This window comes from Notothenia coriiceps, unplaced genomic scaffold, assembly GCF_000735185.1.
Source record: "Notothenia coriiceps isolate Sejong01 unplaced genomic scaffold, NC01 NC01_scaffold00035819, whole genome shotgun sequence".
NCBI classification, from domain to species: Eukaryota; Metazoa; Chordata; class Actinopteri; order Perciformes; family Nototheniidae; genus Notothenia; species Notothenia coriiceps.
In genome coordinates, this window is record NW_011368520.1 from 22581 (window position 1) to 49531 (window position 26951).

Sequence of the window (26951 nt, forward strand, 5' to 3'; positions counted from 1 at the left end):
ATTAATATCAATAGTATTATTAATAATTATAAAATATTAATAATGTGCCTTATTTAACCAGGGACATGTGTCAAGTAAATTGCAAACTACATTTATATTAGAGCCCACCTGTAGGCTAACATCCTTTATACAGTCTTTAAAGTTCAACTGAAGCTGATATTTTCTTCTTCCAAAATTATTGAAATGTTCTTTAAACAATAAGCTTAGTCAGAAACATATATAATATAGTATAAATGTGATATGTGTTTAACAATCTGCCTTCATACATTATTTGTATTAAATGCAGTACAACAAAATGGGCACATGTGTTCCATTAAAGGGTTTTTATTATGACAAATGTTTTTTCTATAATGACAAATGTTTTTTTTTACTGGTGTGGATGTTTTAGATTAAGCCACTAAGACATATTAAAGGTTGAAATGTGTTATTGTCCCAGGCATATTATAGGCTACTCACATTTAAAAAAACAATATACATCATTGTTTCTTATTTTTGCAATTTGTGCTTCAATATTGAGGATCATCATTTTCTTCATCTTTAAAATGTCTCTAAATTTAAACGGAATTTTCTTTTTTCCTTCCCTTTATTGCCCTCCATTTAAACATTTACAACCTAAAGCAGGTGGCAACTCCTGACGTGGAGAAGCGGATCGAAGAGTACAAGAGAGAGAACCCCGGCATGTTCAGCTGGGAGATCCGGGATAAGCTGCTGAAGGACGGGGTGTGCGACAGAAGCACAGTTCCTTCAGGTGAGGCTTCATCTGGTAAGCTGCACTTTTTTTTTCTTATTACTAGCGAACACTGCAGCATCACTTCTGAACATCACTTTGAATCCATCATGTTTTTAGCCCCAGTTACTGGTAATAACACTTTTCAGTGTAGCAGGAAGCACACTTACAACTGTGTGACCCAGAAAAAAACCCCCCTGTTGGGAAAATGTGCCTTTAGTGCTCAATTGATAATTTTCATTATTGCATAACGTGTAATTTTTCCATTAGTACACACTTTTATTTATTTTTCGAACGCAGCTGCTTCATGTGAAACTTTTTTTACTGTGCTTTTTTTTATGGTATCCTAAAAAATGTATTATAGGATTACTTTGGTTCCTTTATGGGTTTTAGAGCTAATCACCCATTTACCTTTTTGTTGCCATTAGTGAGCTCCATCAGCCGCGTTTTGAGGGCCCGATTTGGCAAAAAAGATGGAGAGGAAGACTGTGATAAGAAGGATGAAGATGGAGAAAAGAAAACAAAGCATAGCATCGATGGCATCCTCGGTGATAAATGTAAGTTAACAGCAGAAAGTTTATGGCCCTTTTGCATATGTCTGAAATATCGAATTATTATTATTATGTAGGGAATATTCCAGCCTTGTAAGCAGGAAACAAATGTTTTAAATGGACTTCCTACTTTACGTCCTCTTGGGAAATTGCTAATAGCAGAGAATTTATTCCTGCTTTTAACTACGAGCCAGCAGTTGTTCATTCACTCAATTATTTATGAGAGCCTTGGCAGAAGGTATTTAACTACAGAAAATTAATTTGTGTAGCGAATTCCTCCTCATTCATTCACTCATTTAACGACCTCTAAACGACAGCTGACAGCTGACCCATTTCACAATCGATGTCAGTTCACTGACATTTCACCACTTGTCAGTTAAAGTGGAAATCAATGTTCATATTATTATTTGCTCTATTAGTAATGCTGCGTGGAGGGGACAATAAAGCTTTTACGCAGGTACTGACTGTCAGTGTTTGTCAATAGTATTTACAAGCTTATAATAAGCTTAAATGTATTAATATCTCCCGTGGTGAATGAAATATTTGCAGTATATTTTACATGTAAAAAATATATAAATAAATCGCAAAAATGGGGACGTTAAAAAAAAAACAGAATTTGAAGAATTAGCGAGGGTTTTATTTAAGTTATTAAATACGAGTAGACTTTTTTGACATTTTACAAGAAAAACCTCTGCATTTATTGTCAAATGTTATGTCACATTATGTTTAGTGCTTCGTTTTTTTTTCTTGCTATGAAGTGAAAAATTCTTCCATCCAAACGATATAAAGGTTGCCTCTTTTGATGATCAAACATGAGTGAATGGGGTCTAGATAAATGTTTACAAAAGCCTCAATTTTTACCCTTAAAGACACTGCCAAAACATTTTCAAACTTGAAGATGAACTTCACGAGCAAACCTCCCCTCCATTGATGCTTTTCTAAAGTGAGGAGTCCGAGGTACAAAAAAGCAAATCCTGGAAAGCAGGGCAGCGAAAAGGAGAGTAGCTATGGACCCGTCCATTCTCATTCAAAAATCGGGTAAAAGGGAGAAGACTTTGGACAAAGGGCAAGGAGAGACATAAAAGGAGATGAATTATTCAGTACGCCCCGCTGGTAGATAGTTTTGTAATTTTGTATAATGGCCCGTTGGAGAAGAATCAGTTGATAGCGTGAAAACGGTCTCTTTTTTTGTGACACCACGCGTTAATGTTATGAGAAAAATGTCAACGTTTTGTTTCAAATACCTCAACTGTATACGTAGATGGTTTGTAACTCCTGCATGCTGGCTATAAGTGACGAACATTTTTGGGAGAGTCTGCTGTTACGCACAGCTCACACGCGTAAAACTGAGGACATGTTTTCTGAGTAACGTGATAGTTTGACTTGTAAAGTGTTAACTTAATTATTATTGACTGTTTGTTGTTAGTGCCAAATATCAACCTAATGTTCATGCTTCTATTCTGTCTTAGCTCAGCTTGTGTTTTAAATTGGGACTCAATTACGTTGCTATAAAAAGAGACGCACCCTCTGCGTAAAGCAGTTTAGACTACCGGCATCCGGATGGCATTTAATAATGTTAATACTTATTAGAGTAAGCACTGGAAACGATGGTTGCTGAATAGGTGGCTGTGTTCGTGCCGGGTGTAATAGCTCGCAGGCATGGTAAGAAATGTATTTATCCCCAATCAGCCCCTCACTCTCCGAGTTTGAAGCACAGCCCTTATGTGGAGAGGGGTTTTAAAGCAGATTAAATAGAGCCTTTTATTTCTTTTCACTTTCATCTCAGAGCGGAGCTCACAGTGGCTCGCCCAGGGCACAAAATTCATGAGATTTTTTTTTGGTTTACTTATCCAGATTTTAAGACTTTATTTATTTATCTATTTGTTTATTAGCCCTGTGTATTGGATTTTCTCAGAGGTTACATCACGGATTTATCCCAGCTCTAATCTAGCTTTATTAAACATGTATTCAAACTGCTAAACACATTACAATATTGTAAATGTTGTTTTGTGGCTTAGTCAACTGTTATTTATCAGAAGGATGTAGAAGAAGCTGAACCAACCGAACAGTCACTAAAAATAGTTTTCACGCTGCTTTATTGGCCCTTTTTATTCTGAAAGTCGTTAATCTTATGTTGATCATCGAGTGAAGATCTTGGTCCACAAATGTTCTGTTGTGCAAAAATAAATTGGTGCGCACTTAAATGGTCATGTACGGCTGTTAAAAAATATGTGTGTTTAATTACGCGCAAGAAAATTGAGCAAGGTTGCATTGCATGTGCAAACTTGGACATCCTTTTGTTTAATGCCACACCGCTCTGAAAGAAAAGGTGTAGCAGCTGTCCGGCGTCCATCTGCCTCTCTGACGCAACCAACCTGACCGTCAGCCGAGGTGGAGACAGGCGATGGACACTTCAGCAAATCGCAGGATTACCTGAGGTCCTCAATCTAATTAAACAGATGTCAACTGGGATTATTTCCGAGCATCAGGGAGGGAAAGTGACAGAGCAGCGGAGAGGTGTGAGGAAGTGTGACAGACCAAAGAGGTTAGGACTGCTAAAAAGAGGCTTTTATATTCAGAGAAACAGTATTTGTTTTTGGAATGGGTGTTATGCGTATTTCCTCCCACAGCTTAAAAAATATATATTATTGAGAATATAATTATCTAGACTTCTTTTCTTTCCGTTTGAGCATGTGCTGTCATTTATCAGTATGTTTGTAAAATTACGTCAAAAAATTCTTTTAAAACGGTGTATATTTTTTTATTCCGGTTTATCCTCCGCTCACAGGTCAATTTATGGTTTCTTTTAAAACACAAAAAGTAATACATTTCTGCTGTTATTATCAACTCGGCCTATAGTGATGTGTGAAAAGCTGCCCCTTCCCCACGTCACAAACACGCACGCACTAACACACACTTTCGCACACGCACACCCAGTCTCTAAGTGTATGGTAATATAATGTAGCTATATTTCGGGTCTAAAGCCGTGCTGAATGAGAAGGACAGGGGAATGAAGCGAGAGACCACTTCAAACAAATCCATCTGGAACAGTGTGTGAGAGAGATTCAGTGAAAGTATGGGGAAGTTATTTAGCTATTAATAACGTTTTTTCCTCAGGCATTGAGAGTGACTCCATCTGCACTTTCTCGCAGCTATTTGGCTGGGTGGAAATTGAGGGAGACCCAAATGTTGGGCAGAGATAACATACCCATCATAGCCCAGACCCTGCGCTGTGCTTCACTGCATTAAACTCGGATTAACCTCCCCTGTCCCCGCAGCCACTCAAGCCACATTTCACTGGAATTTACATCGGTAGGCCTACATTTATTCTTATAGAGGGGGCAGGAGCTGAAAGACGCAACATCATCATCATCCATAATAATAATAATAATAATAATAACAATAATAACATTAATAATCTTAGGGCTATTTGTATTTACAGTAAATCAATACAATTAATGAGGGCAGAAAAATGTAGTACCTATTATTAAATATTGAGTAAAACATTAACATTTTAGAAATGTAACGGCATTCATCTGGTTTGCTTTAACAACACCTGCGTTATGTGTATATATAATAACTACAATGTTCACATTGCATAAAGATATTTCTATAGATTTGCTCACTTTCGTTATAAAGACTGCTACATCTTTGGTTGACCATCTCTGAATCTCAAGGATATTTTTCTGTTTTGTTTTCATCGTTCAGATGGTGTAGCATAAATTATTACTTGTCATCTATATGTGTATGATTGTAACAAACCAGCAGAAATGGCTGCTCAATATCACCCTCAATATTAGCAAAACATTACGATTATTGAGCGAATTTTAAATTGCACCAGAACGAAATTGTGTCATTTTTATTTTGCATGTCGTTTTTTTAAATGCAAAACGGTGGTGTAATTTGTCGCTAATGACATATTGCGATGTTCTTATGGTGAAGAGTTACTACTAGTGTAACAAATTAGCCTATTGGTTCCAGCAAGGTAACATGGGCAAACCGTGCAACATAATAACATGAAACCCATTGCTTATGAGTAATGAGTAATGCATCAATTTAAAGAAGTGCAGTTTAAGCTTGTAGGCCTACCATATACTGTGTAGAGACGTTTCAGTGTCTGGAGCTTGAAGTGTCGGCAGCATTAAGCAAAAGAAAAAAAATGGAGTAGGCTTAAATTCATTCTGTGCTGGCATTTGACTTTGATCACATCAGAAATATTCATGGACGCACAAACAGTGGCTCTGCCACCATTATCCCGGCTGACAGTGATACCTCTCAAGGCTGTCTATTAATTAAAGTGGCGCTTACCATGTGGGACGACTCCCTATCTGGGCACAAAAATGATTTTTCCATCTCTTGTGGGGCTCTTGAAAAGGGGCAATCTTTCCTCTCCAGATTCTTGTGGGAAATGTAAAAGTGTACAGAGGAAGACATGGGGATTTCTAGCTCATTTATAAAGACGAGTTTATAATCCTTTCCTGCTTAATAACTTAAAAGGATTCAATTTCTCCCCTCATTTATGGGGTTATGATCACACATTGTTAAGCGCAGATAGTAGCATTTCAAGGTTAACATTTCCTGCTCGAAAATATCAGAATAAGCTGTAAACCCATAGGTGCCCTTTGTTTAGCCTGCTATTTCCCCCTCAAATGCTGATAGGCCTTTTTTAGATGTTGTTACTATTAATGTGATAACAAGGATGAAGCCGATGTAGACCACGTTGATAAGATGCCTCTATGCCACCGAACATTTTTAAATGATACGACATTTAATTATAGCATATAATTTCACCATCGAGCATTAAACTCATAGGCTTACGCAGACTCTGAGGATTGAATGTCTGGTTGGGGGTCTCAAACCATATGAGACACATTTAAAGAGGAAGCGTTGCCCTCCAGGTATCCTGTCGCAGCAGTAGGGTGCTTCAGCGCGTCTCTCATTTCGGTCTGTGTTTTATTTCGCCAATTCTCACTATGGGGCTCCGGGATCCTGCCTGCAGGGCGGTAGTCCAAAAGAAATAGAGAATCCTCATCTTTTCTTTTCTTTTAAGTTTCTCTCTCTCTCCTCCTCTCTCTTTTTCCTCTCTCTCTCTCTCTCTCTACATTCTCGCGCAAATGCACACAGCTTTTTCACGTGCATCACACATGTCAACAGGTGTGGAAATTAATAATAACACGTTGAGTAGGCCTAGCTGAAATATTTCTCAGTGAATACATTTTTTCACCACAAAATTCTTTCTTCAAGTAATTAATTTTGAAAAGATCTTAAATTGCTTATGTTTTTTAAATGAGCTATTTGAGTTGTCAGTTTGTTGATATATTATAATGTTTCTAGAAGTAAATTAAGTTTTTTATTTTGGGAAATGTTTTTTTTCTGGTTCTGGTAAATATTGTCCTCACAATTGTATACATTATACCGTATTTTGGTTTATATGATTAACAACCCCAACTTAAAGATCTCACATTGTAAAATATAAATGCATATATTATATGGTAAATGTTTTATAATTTAAGTTGAATTATTATTATTATTATTATGATTATGATAATTATTATTTATATTGTTATTATTATTATTATCATTTTACCAGCCATACTGCGATCGCCCCAAACATTTACATTTCCACTTGAGGCGTTAAATGAATTCCACAAATTGCCACCGCTTTGTTAGCACTGAAGTTTAATTGGCTGGAAGAAGATGAATGAGGCTGACAGGAATCAGCTGTCCAGAGATTCCCCTGTGAGTCTGACTCGGAAATCATAACCTGCCCAGCTTTCCTCCCCTGGAACCAGCTCGTTGAACTTGTCACATCTAATTAGGGTGTTAAAACGCACAGAGTGCATCGCTGGGAAACAGTAGGTGGTTGGTCCGGGGCAGCCAATAAGGCCTTTTTGGGTCAGATGGTGGAGGTGGAGGGGGGTTTGCAGCGTGGTTGGATGGATGTTGTTGAATTGGACCGCTGCGGGGTTTTATTTTCTAAGCAGGCCCTTTTTTCCGCTATTACTTCAATTATGGCCATCCAGCAGGCTAAACAGGCCAGCCTTCATGGACTGTAGCCTTGCTTTAATTAGGTATGAAATTAATTAGAGCAGACGTCTATTAAATACTTTTAAGTTTGGCTAATTTTGTTTCTCCACAGAGTTTAAAGGTGTAACAGTGGATTAATGGCTTACAGCCAAAATTACATTTTATTGCATCCCATCATTTCTGCCTGTCTAGCAGGTGCCAGGCAGTCTTTGAAATTAAAGATATAGAAATTAAAACTAAAATCTTAAAATGTATTTGATAAATATAATAAAACAGGAATTTTTATTTGTATCAAAATATTTTTCTCTTAATTCTGAAAATTACATTTTTTTTTATAAATATATATAATTTGTGATTCTCATTTTATTTTGGCAACACGTTTTTGAATCATTGTCAAGCTGAGTAACATTTGTGCTAAAGTGAAACTACAATGGTCTTGGACCACTTTTATTGAATCTTGTATTGGTACAAAAAACCTCTGTGATGTCTGACAGCCTACTCTCACCATTGTTAGACGAACAGCCACTAGAAAAGGAGGAGAGAAAGAAGAGGGAGGAGAAAAGACCCTTCTGTTATTTTCTGTCTTGAGACTTGCTGCATAGACTATTCAGGCAAGTTGATGAACTCCTCCAAAAAGTTTATTAAGGGGCTGAAAACAATACGAACTAAAGCCTTTGGGTGCCTGGGCAGACAGTTTATAAACTAGCTGCTATTGTGCCTCAAAGGCAGATGCATGAATACTTTTGAATAGGGGCCTTCAAACTGACACGATCAGGCTGGACAGCAGCGGTTTTAAAGGGAGAGGGTGCTTCTGCAGCAGCCCAGATCTCTGCCTTTTCCTGCATTAATGTACATCTGCAAAGGAAAGTGGGAGGAGAAGGAGCTGGGCAGTGTCTGTCATGGACACGCCAAATTACCCTTTGGTTTTGCACGAAATGTGTTCTTAAAAAAATTAAAAGAAGATATATTTGTTTTGGACTTTCCTCCGAGGAAGTTGTAGTTTATAAAAACAGAGTAGGCCTATGTCTTCATGTTTATTTATTCCTGAAGAACAGAGATAGTTTTTTAACTTTTATTTGGTGAAATGCAAGCCAAAGAACGTCTGTCCTGTGAATCATAATAAAAGCAGATGGTTTAATACTTTGCTTTCTATTTTCTCCTCCTGCTAATGTTATACTTTGGGTGTGGAAATTGCACAAGCTGTTATTTGGAAACCAAGAGCAGAGTGTGACAATTGGTCTTCCCTGTTTGTGTTGAATTTCAAACGAAAAGCTTTCTAGTATTCCTGATCATCTATGCACCCAAAAGGAGACAGAAAGAAAGGCAGAAAACTGTATGCTTTGACAACGTGGATTCACTGTTGATATTTTTCTCTCTTATTTTGAATGGGGAACACTGGTTACGCGCACTCAAGAAGATATATTATTCCCCTCCTTTTCAGTAAACAATAGACTGTCACTCTTTATCCCTCTTCCCTCCTCTATCCCTCCCTCTCCAGCTTTCTCTTTTAGTCCTCTCAGTATCTGGCTCTGTGCCTCACAACATCAGAGGGAGTCCAGTGATTTGTGACCCCAGCAACCCACACTTAATCTCGCTAAAGAGGGGGAGCATCCAGTTTGCAGCTTGGCGGGCCCCAAATAGACCAAGCCTGCTCTGGCAGGTGTCAACATTAGCAAACAATTGGTCCCCAGTCCCATGCCCCGTACCCCAGTGCGACACTGAACCTAAACTATTTGAGGCGTGCTGAAAGGAGCCACATAATAGGGAATGTGGAGGGGGAGGAGAGGAGGGGGAGGACAAGGGAGAGATTACACTCTCAGACAGCTATTAGCAGGGATGAGGCTTTTCTAAACAAACAAAAAAAGAAGACGATCAATACTGTGTTAGTTTACCAAGTGGAGCCATCATTGTGGCTTTGGAGTATTTATTTTCTGCTCCATTGTTTTTCTCGACTTCGCAAACGTCTGTGGGCCGTATTGGCAATCCAATTTAGTTTGGAGGGGGCTCCCTGGGAGGCTTGTTTTCTTCTCCCGGGCAGTTGTGTGTTAGTTGGCGAATTCACTTGCAGTGGGCAGTTCATTCATGGATTTTGTGTTGTAATGAATCCTGATTGGTTGGTATTACCTTTTGATAGTGGACGGCGACGTGGCTGTCCGCAGGGGAAACAACACTCAGCGGTGACAGAGCTCTGCTTAACCCTGTGGGATTGCAGCCCCTCTCCTTCATTAGACAGGAGTGTCTTAGCAAAGAGAGCAGAGGAAATGGGACGAGAATGAGTTGACATGTGTACTGTTGCTGCTCTCGAGTGGATATGTGTCTTGACAAGAGGGCCAATGTTTTTTTAAAGGCCATTTATTTATCTCTCACTGCTGATGCTCAGCCTTGCCAGGAGGAGAGACAAGTGTTCTCATCGCGGGAGATTAGTTTCAAAGGTTTTAATGGAAAAAACCTATAGTTATTGGAAAGAAATCTCATTTAATTGCTTTGAGATGTCCTCTTGGCATATTTGCTCCTGGCCTGCAGAAAGAAACAAATACAACCAGTTCAATTCAGGTAAAATCTGCTGAAACAAACCTCCTGGTGCAGTAGTCCTGCACACATTACGAGCTGACATCGTTTTGCTGCAATAAACAAGCGTAATTAACTGACCTCATGACCCCTGCAGACAATGGTGCCTGTTGTCAGAAAGCACCAATAACAATGTCAATGAGCAATAAAATGATTCTGAGCATTCAAGGCATTAAGGACATTACACAACAGAGAGAAGAAGCCCCAAACCCAGACTTAGGTAAAACATAACGTTCAGTTTTTTAGTTTGTGTCTCGACGAGGTGAATTGCCAATGGGACAGACAGTTCACAGAGTAATTTTCGCTTCAAGCTACATTTAATTAACCATGTAATTCCATAAATCATCGTCACTTTAACTAATAAGTTATCTACCAAACAACATAAATGTTGTTGCCGGCGGTCAACAACGACAAAGGCCTAATATTTTGTGAAAGATCCTCCAGTAATTATTCTGTTTATTTATGTAGTCTGCATCAATCTTGAGTCAAGTAATGGCGTGCAATTTCCTTTTAGATTTTAAGAGGAAATATTATCTTGCCCAGTAGAGAAATCAGTACAATCTTGTATTTATGACTCTTTTGTGTAAAATGAACTACTGTCCTTTGTAAACCATGTTAAAGCTAGTTTTTCATAACTGCAACAAATATCCTACAACATTAAGGCCCACATTTAACATTTTGTTAAATTTGCTTCACTTCGGTAGTCAAGAGATATTCATTGTGATGAGTGATTGTAATTAAATCAGATATTTTTTTGTATTTAGTCTTGCAATCCTGTCATCATGTTGATCTGTTTTGGTTAAACGTAGCATGTTAAACCCCACTATTTAGCTTGAGAAATATATATAGTGTAATTGAATTTCCTGCCTGTCTGAGGTAATCTTAGTGAACATTTTAAGATGAACAGTGGGAATAATAAGCGGGACCTTTGGCAGGAACAGATTTTTGTCTTGGTGATTAAACCATTGTTATCCTGCCAAACAATAAAGCTGAAGGCTCACACAAATGAGTATACAGTAAATCAGGACATCTAAAGCTTTATTATGTCCATGTTAAATTGTGCAATGGATGAGCAGGTCAGAGCCACATCATTTATTGAAAGAAATGTAGTTTCCCCCAATTCGCCTTGCCACCTAAGGTTGTCAAACTCTGACAGCTGGCACAGATCGGCGACAGTGTGTTGCATTATGACCATCCACTGGTTACCATGGAGCTGCATTAGAAAAGACAAAAGGCATTTCTGGCTAATTTTATTACAATACAGGAATAGCCCACATAATGTGCAACAGTAATTACGTTTAGCACAGTGCGCCCATGCTCTCCCTCAGTGATGAATGAGAAACATTGACCATGGTCTGCTAGTTTAAAAATCGCCATTAGGCCATGCTACTCAGGGCCAGAACATTTCACATTTTATGCTCTTGATGTGCTTCACCACTGAAATATTCATTTGTTTTAATTGTGCATGTTTTTTCAAATCCACAAAGACAATAAACATGTTCCCTAAGTGTTGCAAATCGGAAATGTGTTTTTTCCACCAAGTTAAAATGTGTAAGCGGTTGTCCAAACAGTGGGGTGGAGCTCCTGTCCTTGCCGACTAAATAACAACTTCAAATGTTGTCCGCTATTTTCAACTAATGGGCTTATTTCTGCATCGTCAGTCATTCTCTCCTTGGGGAACATGTAGTCTCACTATGAAAAGCTTTGCTACTGTGCCACATTACATCCCCTTAATATGGAGGGATCGCAGAAATTAATGCCAAGCATTGTAATGCTTCACTGTGCCTAGTAAAAGGCTCTTTACAGGAAATCTTCATTAAATTGTTTTATAGAAAGAGACAGATTGTTTACTTTCAAATCCACTGTCAGTTTACTAACAAAGTGGGAAATGATAGTATTTTTGAATTGTGTTTAATTGTTTCAAATTGAATGATTATGGAGACATTCTTCTGAAGTTTTAAAACCATCAATCCTGATTTCCATTTAATCCAATTATAGAGATATCTCAATGTCAGGGTTCACAGTAATAAGATAATATTCAGACTTAAATCAGTAGCCAAAAGGCCATTTGAGCTTTAAAACATTCAGGTAAATGCAGTGAGTTTTTTAAAAAGTGAAACCTGCGAATTATTCAAATGTATGTCTTTTTTGCGGGGTCGTTATTCACACAAGTCCTGAGTTTCTATTTAAGTTTCCAATAACTCTTCTATCCTTTTGAGTGTCCTCAATATCACACAAACTTTTTCACAATATTTGCTGCCCAACCATGTCCAGAAAATTAGGAAACTTCCCTCGGGCACATAAAAATGTCCGCTGTGCATTCCTATACTGTGCCAAGTAATCTCTCTTTGGCTTTGTTGAGAAAATGATTTGTTCCTCCAGGAGACCTCGGCTCATAGCCCTGAGACGTTGCTGTTTGATTTCCTGCGTAGGTTTTTAGAGCTTTTTGCTGGGGGACCGAGGCTCTGGCTCCAGTGCCATTTGGCAAAGACCCCCATGGGCTCCTTTTTACTTTCTTGTGCTCTCTGTTAATTTCATTACTTTCTCTGTGACCTCAATTAGCAAAGACTCGAGCTCAGGCGGTGACATTCTGCTCGACAGAAGAGAGAATCTGGTGCGAAGCAAAGAGAGGGGGCAACAGTCCTAACGAGGTTTACATTTTGTATCCTTGCAAGTCTTCAAGCCTCTCTTAGATCTTCTTAGTATCCTTTTCCCCAAAAACTTCCACAGTAAAAGTATTAGTTGATAATTTTGCCAGTGAATTTACACATGTGGTATTTTGCTTTGTGTAAATGACGATGTCTAACATATGTATAATTTTAGAATTGCTTTAATATCTAAAGAATTAAAGAAAGACTATATTAAGTATATCTAAAAACAAATATTTATAATATAATCATATTGGTTAAAATCCTAGTTTTTGAGTATTAAAGGGAAAGAATCCCACCCTTCACGCTTTCACACTCAGGCAGCGCAGAGGCATGGGGAGTCAATATGTCAGCGTTTATGGATGCCCTGCGGAGCTGCACAGGGCTGTCAGGCCCCTATTCATGCTCTAATGGCCCCCCGAGGAGCTCGCCTCTCTGGGCTGAAAAGGCCGGGAGGCCCAGTGGACGCCCTGTTGTTGAAGGTGAGCGTGCGCTCTCATGGACGCGCCGCGCCTTCATCCATATGACAAGAGCCATAAAAGAGCATCGCTTTCGCTGCTTCTCCCTCTCAGTCTCCTCTGCTTTCTCTTGCGTCTCCCCCATCCTCCCTCCTCTCTCCCACTTTCTCCCCACCTCAAACAGAGAAAAGGGGGCTAATTGTTTGTTGTGAGAGCCAAAGATTATAGAGCCTCCCATCATTCTTCGTCCCTTGCCTTTTTCGCCTCTTTTTCAAGCCCCCTACTCTTTCTCTAAAGAATGTGATTCTGTCCGAGAGACAAGAGAAGAAAAGTATTGGAATTTTCCTGGAATGTGTAAAATAGCCTCAAACTCAGACACTGTTAGTGAGAGGTGCAGTGTTTGGTCTTATTTCATCAGATAGTTGTTTCGTTTGTTGGATGTTTTATTCACTTTTACGTACACAAATAAATAAGGAACTTGAAGTTGTACACAAACTGTAGAGCTTTACTTCACTTCTGCTTTCCTTTCCTGCTTGACTTTTCTAACCACTTGAAATAGGTTGTTGGCCAAGTGCGCCTGGTCCTTGGCCCTCGGCCACCAGCTATAAACTGGTAATTGACATGATAGGCATGAGATAAATCTGAATCAAGTGACATCTGTCCATAAAGGTGAGCTTAGCATGATGTAATTTCTGATAGACATTAGAGTTTTAATATCCTTATGTAAAGTTACAAATCTCATCCAGATTCAATTTCAGCTAAATGTCATATTAAGGCCCAGAGAAGGTCACTGACAACCAGAGGAAATTGATGATGCATTTCGGCATGTTACCAAACCAAGTAAACAGTTAACTTGATTTTTCCACATATAAAGTCTTTTAACAAATTGTTAGTTTGTTTGTATCTAAATATTTCAATCTAATATATACTGTATGAGGAATATCCAATTATGCAAAAGCTATGCTCGCTTATAAAGTTTTTGTTTTTGTTTTTCACTTGCATGCAGATAACTACAGGAAGAGATTATTCATAGAGAATGTGTCTTTAAACCATTCTGGTTATCGCTGTCGTCTATCTTGTATTCACATAAGGTTCCTATCTCAGATACATCCTTCGGTAAATGCCTTGAATCACATGCCTCCTTTGACTTGGCAACCCCTTTGGGATGAACAGGCAAGTGCATTAAGCAGAGACGCGCACCATTCTCAGAGAAATGCAAATTGGGAAGTTGTTAGTTATTTGATGTTGCAGCACGATCCCCCCCGCCCCCGAAACATCCCTCCACTCCAGTGTTGGTGGTTGAATCGCATGCAGTCCTGGGGACAGGCAGGGCTGTTTATATGCAGGCCTGGAGCAGCAAAGACAGCACAGAGACAGATGCATGTCAGAGATAGCAGATCCCATCTCAGGCAGATGCCTCTTATCACAGGCCTGTTTGCATAATTAGTCCTTTTGATATTCACCCCCTCTGACTGACAAAAAGTATAATTGCAGTATCAACTACGACAAAAGGTAGGCACAAAATAAACAAGTCAACATAAACAGGGAGAAAAGACGCGATGTTATTTTTGTCTTGTGGGAAAAAAAGAGGGAGGAAAAAACAGCATTTTAAACTAAATCTGCTGTCAGTCACAGTCAACTGGTGTGACTCGGTGCTCAGAGGCTGGTCCTGTGAATGCCTTCAAAACACAGAGCGTGAGGCCTGATTGTAATTATGCTGGAACTAATATGCTTTTCAAAATGAGCCATTATGAGCTAATGCTGCACTGCCAAAGCCCTGTCTGTTTTTGTCCCTCTGTCTTGGATAGTTTGCAAAGGTATGGCTGATATTGAGGCCATGGGTTATGATGTCAGAGACAGTCTGGCTAGGATGAGCGCCAATTTACTTTAAGCTAATACTGCTCACAGGTGAGTCAGAGATGAAGGATAAAATACCTGACAACTGCACTGGGCTGTTATTTTTAAACAAGTAACTTGCAACTTCTAATTATTGTTACATTTTATTTATTTTTTTCATCTTTTAGGCCTGCAAAATAACATTTAAGTTTTGTCAGTGTCTATTTTTTTTTATTATTCTATTTTTTTCATGATAGATTTCTTCTCAGTACTGATACACCTCTTAAAAGTATGGATATCTACCCATTCAACTTTTTTCTTTGTGATATTCATATAATGGCTCAATTTAATGTTTTTCATATATCAAGTTTTACTTCTAACATTCATTGCGATGCTTAATCGTGGAAATGTACTCAAGGAATTTTCACTGAGAACAAGGTTCAGATGCACGTATTTAGCCACATTTTTCAACAACCTGGTAGCGATGAAGTTTATTGCCGTTGTTCTGAATCGTAAATCTGTAACCTTACAGATCACTTGGCTAATTGTCGGCATTGAGCAGACAGCTGTCTGTTTAATCAGCATTACCTCAGCGTCTCGGGGGTAAAGGTGGAGGACTGCAGGAGTCCGAGGGGTTGGAGGGAGAAGAAGGGAAGAAGAGGAGGTTGGGAGGGGGTCGATAAGAAAAGGGGAGGGGCTTTTAGGAACCGGGCTGATGATGAGGATCCCATCTGTAGTCTGAGGGGTCTGTCTGTGGGGTCAGCAGAGGAGTATCAGGGGGAGAGCAGGCTTTAAACCTCATAGTAACCTTAAGACCATTTACTAGCAACACAAGTCCTTCAAGAGTAAGGACTCAGTTTTATCTAAAAGGTCTGGTCAGAATTAAAAGACCATTACAGATGAGTAACACCAGGGTGAATACATTGTGTGGTTCTCCACATCATTAGTGATGGTTTATACTATGACATTAACGTTATCAACTGTTAATCACTGTAAATGTTATTGTTCATCAACTGTGCAACCAAAATGTGTTTTTCGGGTTTGTAACGCCCAAGTGTTTTGTCAATTATATGCAGAACCATTAACAATAAGTCAGTAATTATTCATTTCCAATAAGACCTTTTTTAAACCATCTCCTGTATTGAAAACATCTCTTTCACAAGTTATGACATTCATTTCAATTTAGTTTAAGATAGCTATTATTTAAACAATTCCCAGGTGTTATTTCTAATCTTAATCGAGAACCTAGACAAAGCAATGTGTAAACCTGATTAACTCCTATTCATAATAGGTGCGCTTTTAAATCAATATTGAGGAAAAACCTCAGAGGGCCCCTGCAGGATAGTACACGGCAGTAATCATGCCCACTGGATGGGACATAATTAGATTCTAATTGGATGATAAGTAATGAAACAAGGCATGAGTGGGTTATCAATATCCAATGAACCTGTGAATGGTATTAGCGCCGTCGTATTATTGGAAGGTGTAATCAAAATGTACCTTTTTGTGCCGAGAGACCATTAAGGAAATGACTTCGACAGCCCTGCAGGGATTTGGTGCGATAAGTCTTATTTTGTATTTGATTGTTAACATTGGCCCATGTGTGAGGGGAAAAAGAGACTTACAATTAAGATTTTAATGTCCCTTTTGTCGGGAAAACGGACAGAAAAAAAAAAACATTTATCCAATCCAGTTTGTGAATAATCGTTCTTCAACAGACTATTGTAACACGCTGGAAGTTAAAAAGGAACCTGTGTCAGACTCATTTCTTTTTACAATAACATGGAGCTCAGCCATGTATTTTAATGTATTTTCTTTCCTCTATTCGCCAAATGTAGTCGGCATATAGATGAGGTTTACGTCCAAAACCAATTCCCAGTTGGCCCGGTGCTGCGTGTGCCATTTTCCATTTTCCCTCGCTCATTACAGGCACGGCTGTTGACCTTGTGCTTCTGGTTCTTGTACAAGAGCAGATGTGTTGTCTCTGTCGGCTTAATGGAGAGCAGCAGTACAAGCTATTGTCTGCGTAGGTTTATCAGTCATTAGCCTGATAGCATGCTAAATGTGACACTGATTGCCACAGCAGTCTACTTGCAATGTAAAGTCTGTGAAAGCACCTCAAACAAAGAAGGGGAAAAGAAAATAATTTGAGGAGGAGAAGCCTTACTCAGAGCCCCTTGAGTATGTGTCTACTCCGGCCCCCTCGTCTCCCTGTAGGACACAGAGGTGACTTTGGAAAGTGATCTGCAGACTGCTGGGCTGGTCTCAAGTGTCGTCATGGCGAGTTACTGGGCAAATGGATATACGCATCCTCATGAAAACCAACAAAGGGATATGTGGTGTATGTACATATTCAACTTTGTATGTTCAAGGGTGTTCTGCAGCAGAGTGAGCCCGTGCTTCAAGAATCAATCTTTATTAAAAAGGATAAGACTGAAGAATTGATTTAATGAATGCGGCCTCATGTCCTGCGGCCACATGTAATCCGCAGAGAATCATTGAGCATGAGCTCAGGGGGACAAAAATGTTCGTAGAAGACTCATAGAGTGGCCTGTAATGATAGTCTCCATATAATCCCATAATTCCTTGTTTAATTAAACTCTGGAGCTGGCCTTGAGACTCCGCCAGCTCTGTTGCTCTTTTGTTCTCACAGTTGTTATTTGGAGGCTAGGTTTGAGTATTCTTTTGTCCACTTATGTTCAAAGGTTTGACTGAAGTGAGCTAAAAACAGAGATTGAAGCTGTTAAACAATGAATTAGACGGTAGGCACTCACTCGGGTGAGACATTCAGGTGAGCATTATAGTTTTTATTGGAGCTGAATAGCGAAGGGCCTCAGTCAGAAGCAGAAATCTCTTCTTACACCCTCTCCTTCAATATCTCCCTTTATTTCCCCTCTCCCACACTTTCTGGACTGTGCATGATGCAATCCAACTAGGCCTAGAGCAACACTGGCACATCACGCCGCCTTGTCAATGTCTCAATGAGGAAATTATGAAAATATGAATTTTATGACATGAAATGAAAAGGGCCATGTAGTTTGAATAGACATGCAGAGGAGGTGAAAATGATGCAATTTTCTAAATTCAGTTATAATGGTAATGTGCAATGGTAATGCGTATTTGCTGTCAAACATTTCCCTGTCGGCCTGGATTGTACAGCTTTGTGCAGTATCTATATTCCTCGAGCAAAAATTCAGCTTAGTTGAATGCCTAAAAAGTAATGTAAAATATGTTCTAATTCATTTAATGACAGCAGATGGAAACACATGGGACTGAATGGTTTTGGTGTGATATTGTGTTCTATTTTACACACTTTGGCTGAGCTGTGTATGAGCAGTGTGCCCTGGGCCAATGAGAGAGAAAAGCAGGGTGAGGAGCAGCAAGGTGGCCTGTGCAGATTAACCCCTCTACCCACCGACACCCCCGCACCCCTTCAGCCCTCTGCCTGCACTGCCTCTGGGGCCCCTCGCAGAGGCCGGATTGTGTATCTCTATATTAAATAAATATCCACAGATTAAGATAATATTCTCCCAGTTGTATATTCAGAGAGAGTAGCTGTCATTGCAATCCTCTGTGTTGCCGGTCCCGCTCTCTGGAGCAACAAAAGAGGCTCCAAAATGCAGATAATGCTGTTAAAGCTCCTTCTTGATCAGTTGCAGCTCACATTTGATGCTATTTTCTACAAACACCCCTCAGTTAAATTACACAAAACACTCTTTAACTTGATTTCATTCCATGATCACACAGATGCCCTCTGTCTCTTTTTCTTCACCTCAGCTAACCGCACAGACGAAGGCTCAGATGTAGATTCGGAGCCCGACCTGCCCCTAAAGAGGAAGCAGAGACGCAGTCGCACCACCTTCACCGCTGAGCAGCTGGATGAGCTGGAGAAGGCCTTCGAAAGGACACATTACCCAGACATCTACACCAGAGAGGAGCTGGCTCAGAGGACAAAACTCACAGAGGCCAGAGTACAGGTGAGACACCCAGAACAAGAGAGAATTGTGATGTAGCATGCCTGCATGTCAATTCCCCCACATTATTAAAACATATACTTATATATTGTGGAATATAGCATTGCAGAAAGTTTGACTTGCATTTTCCCAAGTTTTGAAGCATCTGGGCCCTGAGATTTCTGCCTCCATCCAAACACGTATAAAGGAATTACCATGCATATAATAATAATAATGAATGTCCGTATAATATAGATTTTCTATAAGAACTTGTTATCTGGTTTATGGTTGAATCGTTGTTTTAAACACAATTGGACTCAAGCTAACTGTAAACACTCTTGCAGAAGAAGAGGCTCACAATGTTTTACCTTGTTTAGGCTTGAACAGCAACAAAAAAAAGTAAAACACGGCAAAAAGCACTATGTTTGATACTCTGAGAAAGTACACTTCGATTTGTTAGAAGGCTGCCTCTCTTTTAACTGTATCTTTCTGTGCATTTAAAGTTGTTTGCTTATCATTGGCCCTAATGTTCGAAATGTTTAGGAGAAACGCTCCCTATCTTCACACCTCAGACTCAGTAACCTGTCTGTGAGACAGCCTGGATGCCCTGCTGCAGTTGCATGTTAGATTGAAGGAAGATATGTACAGTAGAGTTATAGCAGCAGCTGTTCTTCCCCAGACGGGGAGAAGGAGAAAAAAAAACGAGGAGAGAAAGGGAATGCATTCCTGATGGATTTCTCATTTCGGCCTTTGGCCAGGATCTCATCCCATCACTTTCAAGCTCGCCGCTGCTTGTAAAACCCTCCACATATCACACAGGGCTCCTCATCCTCTCCAGAGACCCTATGCCCCGACAACAACATTAATCAATCAGCTGCTAGTAAAAAAAGAGAAAAGGTCTGGGGCACCCCTCTCCTCTTACCACAGTGGTTCACACTCCCTCTGAACCCCCCAAACTCCTCACCGCATGCTAACTGTTCATCACACTACAAACATGCAGTCGGGGTAACTAATTCCACACATGTCTTTGTCCATCTTGAAACCCCCCAACACGCAAAGGATGTCTTATATGTCTGAGTGTTTAATGCCTCACTCAAGGGAGGAGAAATTTCTCGCATGGCTGTTATAAGGCAATATATTATTTTATCTTAAGAGGTAAATTTGAGCATGACATGGAAAAACTGAAAGCATGAATCATTTCTCTTGAAAATCTTCTCTATTACATTCTGATAAGAAATATATAGAAACTAAATTTGATTTAGCATTTTGTAGATTTATTTCCAACAATCCTAATATGATTGAATAAATACACATCATTGTAAAAACCAAATATATTGCTTAACTTGAAAAGCTTATAATTAAAGCCATGCACAAATGCATCAATCTTGTGCAATTTAAAGTAATCATGAAGGACAGTAATACATTTTTAAACAAAATCCATTCTTGTCAAAGCATCTGTGTATTTTTGGAGCCTGACAAAAATATCTAAACATGAAAGCTCGTGAAAGAAAGGAGACGGAGTGACTGCTGTGTGTTTACTGTTAGATAATAGACTTAAATGATGTCATGTGAAAACCTGAGGAATTTGAGTCATGGCTATAATTTGATAATGCTGTTTGCCTCGTAATCTAATTCTTAAAGGCTTTGAAAGTCTCAAAAGGTCAACTTAGACTTAATTCTGAGAAGGTTACGAAGAAAGGGGCTCTGGTAGCCAAAATAAATAAAGATGCGCCGAAGTTTGGTAAAGAGGGATGGGTGTCTTTAACTCTCACTTAAGTCTGATTGTTTTGTAGCAAAACATCTTTAGGTTATCACTACTTTTAAGTTAAACGAGTGGAAATTTCATACAAACATAAATTTCGCACCCTTTAATGAATAGATAAATAATCAAGATAAATTCAATCTTGAAGAAATGTGTTTGATTTGAAATTGATGGTTTGCAACACATCGTTCTGGAAATGTCCACCAGCTGGGCTTTCACAAAGGTGCCCATCACCAGGCAGGAGAGAGGAGACCCTTTGGCCCGAGAGCAAAGCTTCTGCAGCACATCTGCAATGACGCATCTTCCAGATGTCGGTCGCAGACCAACTGGTGTTTGGGGCGAGAGAAAGTATAAGCAGGGGGGTGTCGGTGACTCATATTTTAACTCAAATTTGTGTCTGAGGTCATGGTCCACTGCTTCCCATTTGTCATTAAACATAGTGTTAATGTGTGCAGTTTTCCAGGTTCAGAGTTAAACTGAACTTATGAGGTGCAAACACTGCTGCACCCGGCGTTCAAACGCATGAGCCCGAAGCCGTGTTATAAATTAAAACGCTAGTTTCTTATGGAAGTGATGAGTGTTTGGCTTAGCGCTGACTCACAACCTAAACTCATAAACAGAGCTTACTCCCTTGTGTTTGCCCTCGCCTGCCATTTTAAGACCCTTTCACCATCCATCTTTATCAGCCCCGCTGCCCCTTTCAGCAGAGCTACCAGCGCTCCTTCACCACCATGAGCCCTGCGATGGTTTTATCACCCCAACTGACAAATTGTGGGATATGATCCGTATCTCTCTGCAATTAGTTCCAGGCCGTCTCAGTGGGAAGGGATCCTGCCAAGTCTACCTTCAGTACGTGCTCCGCTGATGCAGTGTGTGCTGCCACTTTCCATCTGATAACCCCTCAGTTCTAACGGGAGCAGGCAGCAGAGCCATTCAGTGAGCTATTAGAGAAAGGGCATCACTTGTGTCCCTCAGCAAAGTGGACCTGGTGGGGGTAGCTGAGGGGAGGGGGTGCAGGCAATAGGCTGTGGGCCGCTGTAAATCAGCGTTCACAGATGAAGCAAATTACAATCTCCTCTATTTAGACTGAAGTTTTCTAAAAGAGTGACTCCTGAGTCGCAGCTGAGGCTCCTCATCTCAGCATGCTGCCTCCGGCTTGCTTTACTGAATCTGTCACATAGATCCTCTTTCATTGCCAATAAACATTCTGCATGTAGCTATTATACTTAGTGGAATCTAATAAGGTATAAGCATTGCTTTTTACGAAGCGTGCAAATCAATTTGGTAAAAGTTTCTCTCTTTAACTGTGGCTTGTGCTGGCCTGTTGATGCAATGGAATGAGCACTGAGAGAGGAGCTATATGGAGACTTTGTGCTGGTCTTCATAGCTTTATGTGACGGACCAGTACAGGCAAATTCATGCTGATGCTTTCAAACCAGTTTTCAACACAGCTAGTGGAAATATAATCCCATTGGGAGGTATCAGGAGGTACTACACAGTTTCCTGATTGTTATAATATCAGTCAAGTACCAGCGGCAAGAGAGAACATCACAATGGAGCTGAGTGGTGACAACCACTGTATTCCCGCCAGTATGGGTTTATGTTTCATAAAGGAATAAATAGGATTTGTGTAGATTGTAGGGTAGAAATTGTTGCAATGCATCAGTGTGAATGTTCTAACAGTTTCTTATTATTAGAATTTAAATGACTTTGGTACAGTGCTTCTGTACTCCTGATACTTATCAAGCTAATCCCACTCTCCTCTCAAATTCACACTCCTAGCTACTTTAATTAGCATAGTGCCAGTCTGGAAGGCAAGCAGGGAGGGAATCAGAGAGAGAGAGGGGGAAGAAGAGGGGAAGGAGGGAGGACGGGGGGTGTATTGCGTGGTATGAGACAGAAGAGGATTTGTATGTTGAGGCTGGTTGCATCACCCCTCGGTGTTGTTGTGGATATGAAGTCAGCAGCACATTTTGTTTTGTCATTATCTCGGCTCTTGGTATTCATCTACCGAATGTTGCAAATTGGCTCCTGAAAGGCGTCACACATTCAGTGACAAAATAATTCATGGAGGATTGTCTGAACGGGGAATTCTGAAATATGAGTGATCCTATTTAAGAGAAACAACAGAGAGAGATTTTTACTGCAGTGCAGGGTAGTGTCACACATCCACAATGTTTGCGAGTGCGTATTATCACAGATAAGCGATAAGAAAATACAAAATTCCACTTGATCGGCTAAAGATTAAATGCAATGAAGCGATGCAAGCCACCGAAATGAAGACTAAAACTGTGAATGGGTGTTATCCGATTGCAGGTTTGAGGTTTGCAAATAGACCCTCTTCCAGAACTAAAACAACCTTCACCCTCGTCCAAATAAGTCTTTCTCAAAGTCTTCTTCTATTGTTTCCCAAGCAGGGCTAAGACTGACTTCTGTAAGATGGGTTACTGCTCTTCCATCCTCTCTTCCTCCCAAAACCTTCCCCAAAAGAGCTGCAGTGCCGACTCATCCAAGTGCACTGCATGCAGAGAAACCTTTTAGTCCGTGAAAAGAAAACAGAAGTGAGCCACACTTGTAGGTAGATATGGGAGACATGGAGGAGCGCTGCAGCTCTCTGTACTGCAGAGAATTAAACCGGATTGGGGAGAGCAGAGGAGAATCTGTGGTCCAAGGTGACTTTGTGATCAGGTTCCAGAGCGCAGGCTCAAATCCTCAGCTTCAGGCTGTGTGTTAGTCTATGTGAGAGCCGATGTGTGTATGTTATGTATGCATGTGTGTGATAGCGTATGGGCAATTGTGTGCGTGTGCATCACCACTTGTGCACATGTTTATCCCAGTCTGTGCCGGGAGACAGCCAATTGTCCACTCAGTCAGCAGCCTATGCCCATATATTAAAGTGGAGGCACACACTCTGCTTTTGTGCTAACTAACTCAACAAAGCCGCAGACTTTTTTATCATTTAGGTAGTTAACGTTGAACTGAGACTCTTAAAAGACTGACAAATAATTGTTTAAAGTCTACTAATTTGCAAAGTAAATTACATTTGAAATGAAAGGATATATCTAGCATTGAGGTGATGCATCTGCAAATTAATCTACATAAGAACTGGAAACATTAGGAGTAAACTGAAATGCATCAGTGAGGAAAGGAAAGTGTTAAAAGAAGAGGACTTCAACGTTTAAGTGTTTTGTGTCATGCCATGATGGAACACCTCCTTCCTAAGCTTGGATGACAACGGGGGAAGGAAGTTAAAGTGAACATAAAAGAGGGGTGGGGTGAGTGGATGAGGTCGGAGGTGAAGTGGCACTGCGGGGTGGGGTGAAGGGGAGTGTGTGGAAGAAAGGGGTGTACCCGTGCCCCCCTCCCCCAGGCAGGCAGCTGTTTGTCTGGCGCAGTAGGAGCTTAGTTCAGACCTTGGATCACGCTCCACTACATCCCAATAGCAGAAATTTCACTGGAGCCACTCTCCACATTTGTTTTGGAATCGCTGATTGAAGGATTCAAACGGGGTCTTTAGAAGTAATCAGGCTTGCGATAAAGATTTCCTGTTAGTTTTCCAGTTGCGTTGTTTGAGGTTTGCCCCAGAGAGCCATCGCCTGTTGCATCCCATTTCTTTTCTTGGTCAAGACTAAACCAATCTTTAGCACAAAAAACCCACCTGGTCTTTGCAGAGGTTTCGACAGTGTGGGAAAAGAACCACATTCAAATTAAGATCTCCATTGGGCTGAGATCCCTTGTAGGCCTATAAGAGTTTATATGTATGTTTGTGTGTACAAAAAGAGGCAGTCCCCGAGAAGCAGTGAGTATGTCGCTGTGTAAGTCCCCTTGAAAGTGTCCCTCTTTAAGACCTGTTTAAAAGGGACGCCCCCTCTTTGTGTCCACTGTTCTCCGTGGCGTATGGAGGGGCTTTTGTCCCCCTCTTTCATGTGCTCTCACAATAGCTTGGGCCGTTTGAAACACAACAGTAGATGAACTGCGCTGACAGTGTATTAAACTCTGATGAATTGCCTGTGCGAGGCATAGATCAATGTCCTTCAACCCTTAGCACACAGTGAAGCCCGGGCCTTGTCTTGGTTAAATGGAACAGGTTGCTGGCTCTTTTCAAAAGGGCCTGATTATATTCATGTTTTGTTGAAGCAGAAGCCTTTTTAAAATGTGTAAATCTTTGTGGTTCAAAAGCGTCCTATTTTGTTCCCCTTTTCATTCAGGGGATTGACATTGTGTGTGTCTGCGCTTTGGTCCTGCTCATTTTGTGAACATTTAGCTATTTGCAGCCTTGGAACTCTCTGTCTTGACTCTAAAGTTAAATACATTTTCTTACTCTTTAAACTGACTTTAGAGCTTTAAAAACAACCACACTGAAACAGCACGGCAGCGGATGGGCTGTTTTTCTGTGTCTCTGGAGAAGTGATGACCTCTCTTCAAGCATCCAATAGCTTCACAAACATGCTTGAGGTGTGTGATATGGAGGGTAGTGGCCTACCTCTGACCTTTAAATGACTTCTCCCCTCTGAAGTGAGCTTAGGGCAGCCTGTTTACACAGATCACAGCTTCAGCCACTTAAGAACAACAGGGACGGACCACTGAGCCTCTATGGACGCTCCCACAGGGACTCGCTCCACCACCACCAGCAACGGCACTCATACTAACTGGAAGATTAATCACAGGTGTCAGGAGCTAGCAGACGCTACTGAGGGTCTACTGCAGTCAAATTCTCACAGCACAAACACAAATACAGTATTTAAGTGAATGAAGAATAAAACTAAAACAACTACAAACCTGCACAAGCTCAACTGTCAAAGCTAAAGTAGTTGAAAAAAAGGTTTGAAGTGTGCTTTGACTTTAAGTTGTGTGTGTGTTTCTCTTCTCAGGTTTGGTTTAGCAACAGACGAGCTCGGTGGCGCAAACAGGCCGGGGCCAACCAGCTAGCGGCTTTCAACCACCTGCTTCCTGGAGGATTCCCCCCCACAGGGATGCCAAATTTACCCACATACCAGCTACAAGAGTCCGGCTACCCCGGGACCACGCTATCACAGGGTAAGACTAACGGATAATATTTCCATCCGAAAAAACATACTGTACTTTTGAGTTAAATCTAATTTAAGTAAAGATTACATTAGTCCTATTTATTTGTGGTATGCCATCTTTATTTCACGTTCATGTTAATACAATTATAGATTATATATGAAACATGTGCAGCATATAAGAACCATGCAGCATGTAGTTATGTTTACAATTCCATCTTTGTCCCAGTGGAACAGAAACTAACCATCACTTATTTTACTGTCCATAAAAAGGTCAGGTCACTTCTGTCATTTGCCATATTTTTGTATGCAAAGAGACAAAAGACATATAGGCATGTGCCACTAACATATTTTCTATCATTATTAATTTGCAAAAAGCAAAGTTAATGTATGACTTATGACTTTGAGGCTGCCGTTTTAGGATTCAACTCAGAATTTGAAGTGTGTGTTTCCCTCGATTCTCTCTTACATGTTTATGTTTCTCTTGGTGTCAGACGGTACTTTGCACAGACCCCAGCCCCTGCCTCCATCTTCCATGCACCAGGGAGGCCTGGGTGCCGACAGCAGCTCTGCTTATGGTCTCTCGTCCAATCGCCACAGCTTCTCCAGCTACTCCGATACTTTCATGAGCCCTTCAGCCTCCAGCAACCACATGAACTCTGTGGGCAACGGGCTCTCCCCACAGGTCAGTCCAACAAGTTTTACCTCCATATATAAGAAGTAACCTCATGTTCACCATTATCAGCCCATAACTCCCTCACTCCTCCTCTCACTCTTCAGAATATGTAATTGTATTTGACTGAAATTAAAATTCAGAAACAGCATGTTCAGGAAAATAACTGCCAGTGTGGGCTTTCATGTTCGCCTTCCAAAGCCCTGGATTTATTTCAGCTACTCTAAATTGCTACATTTGTAAAACAATTGGATTAACATCAACAAATTAAAATTCATCTTGATAGTACCGCAAGTACTCAAGCTGCTCCAAACAGCGGTTTTGACTTTCCTGGGACGTCTAAATCCTCACGCAGCGCACTGAGAACACATGCAGATGAAATAATTAGCTAAAGCTTATAAATGTAGACCCATAATCTTCTTCACGTAATTGTCTGCAGCTGGAAGACTCTTTGCTATGTAGAGATTTTCTCCATCACTTTACTGCATGATTTCCAGGCAGCTCTATGCGCAGATTGACAGAGGCTTCCTCTACGTGTGAGGTTTTCTAGTAGGTTTATCCTGCTGGCCACTTCACGTGCTCCTGTGCACTCCTGTCATGATAAAAGAGAGCATTACCCAGGCTACTTAGGTTTCTAGGTTTCCTAATTGCAGTTTAAATCCCTCAAATATGTACACTACCCATTCTCCTCTGTGCCATCTTAATGTGTGTGCGTGCACATTTG

General features: G+C 40.4%; 1 protein-coding gene across 3 annotated transcripts in view; it reads left to right on the plus strand.

Annotated features, from left to right (window-relative positions):
* The window catches only part of pax7a (paired box 7a), a 43356-nt gene that overhangs the window by 1956 nt on the left and 14449 nt on the right, over positions 1-26951 (plus strand). The window contains exons 3-7 of one of the 3 annotated variants that reach the window (XM_010791783.1): positions 619-763; positions 1156-1284; positions 18593-18792; positions 25402-25567; positions 26049-26239. In XM_010791783.1, the coding sequence (XP_010790085.1) occupies positions 619-763; positions 1156-1284; positions 18593-18792; positions 25402-25567; positions 26049-26239 (831 nt within the window). The remainder of the gene's footprint in view (positions 1-618; positions 764-1155; positions 1285-18592; positions 18793-25401; positions 25568-26048; positions 26240-26951) is intronic. The other 2 variants (XM_010791784.1, XM_010791785.1) reach the window with 2 other exon arrangements.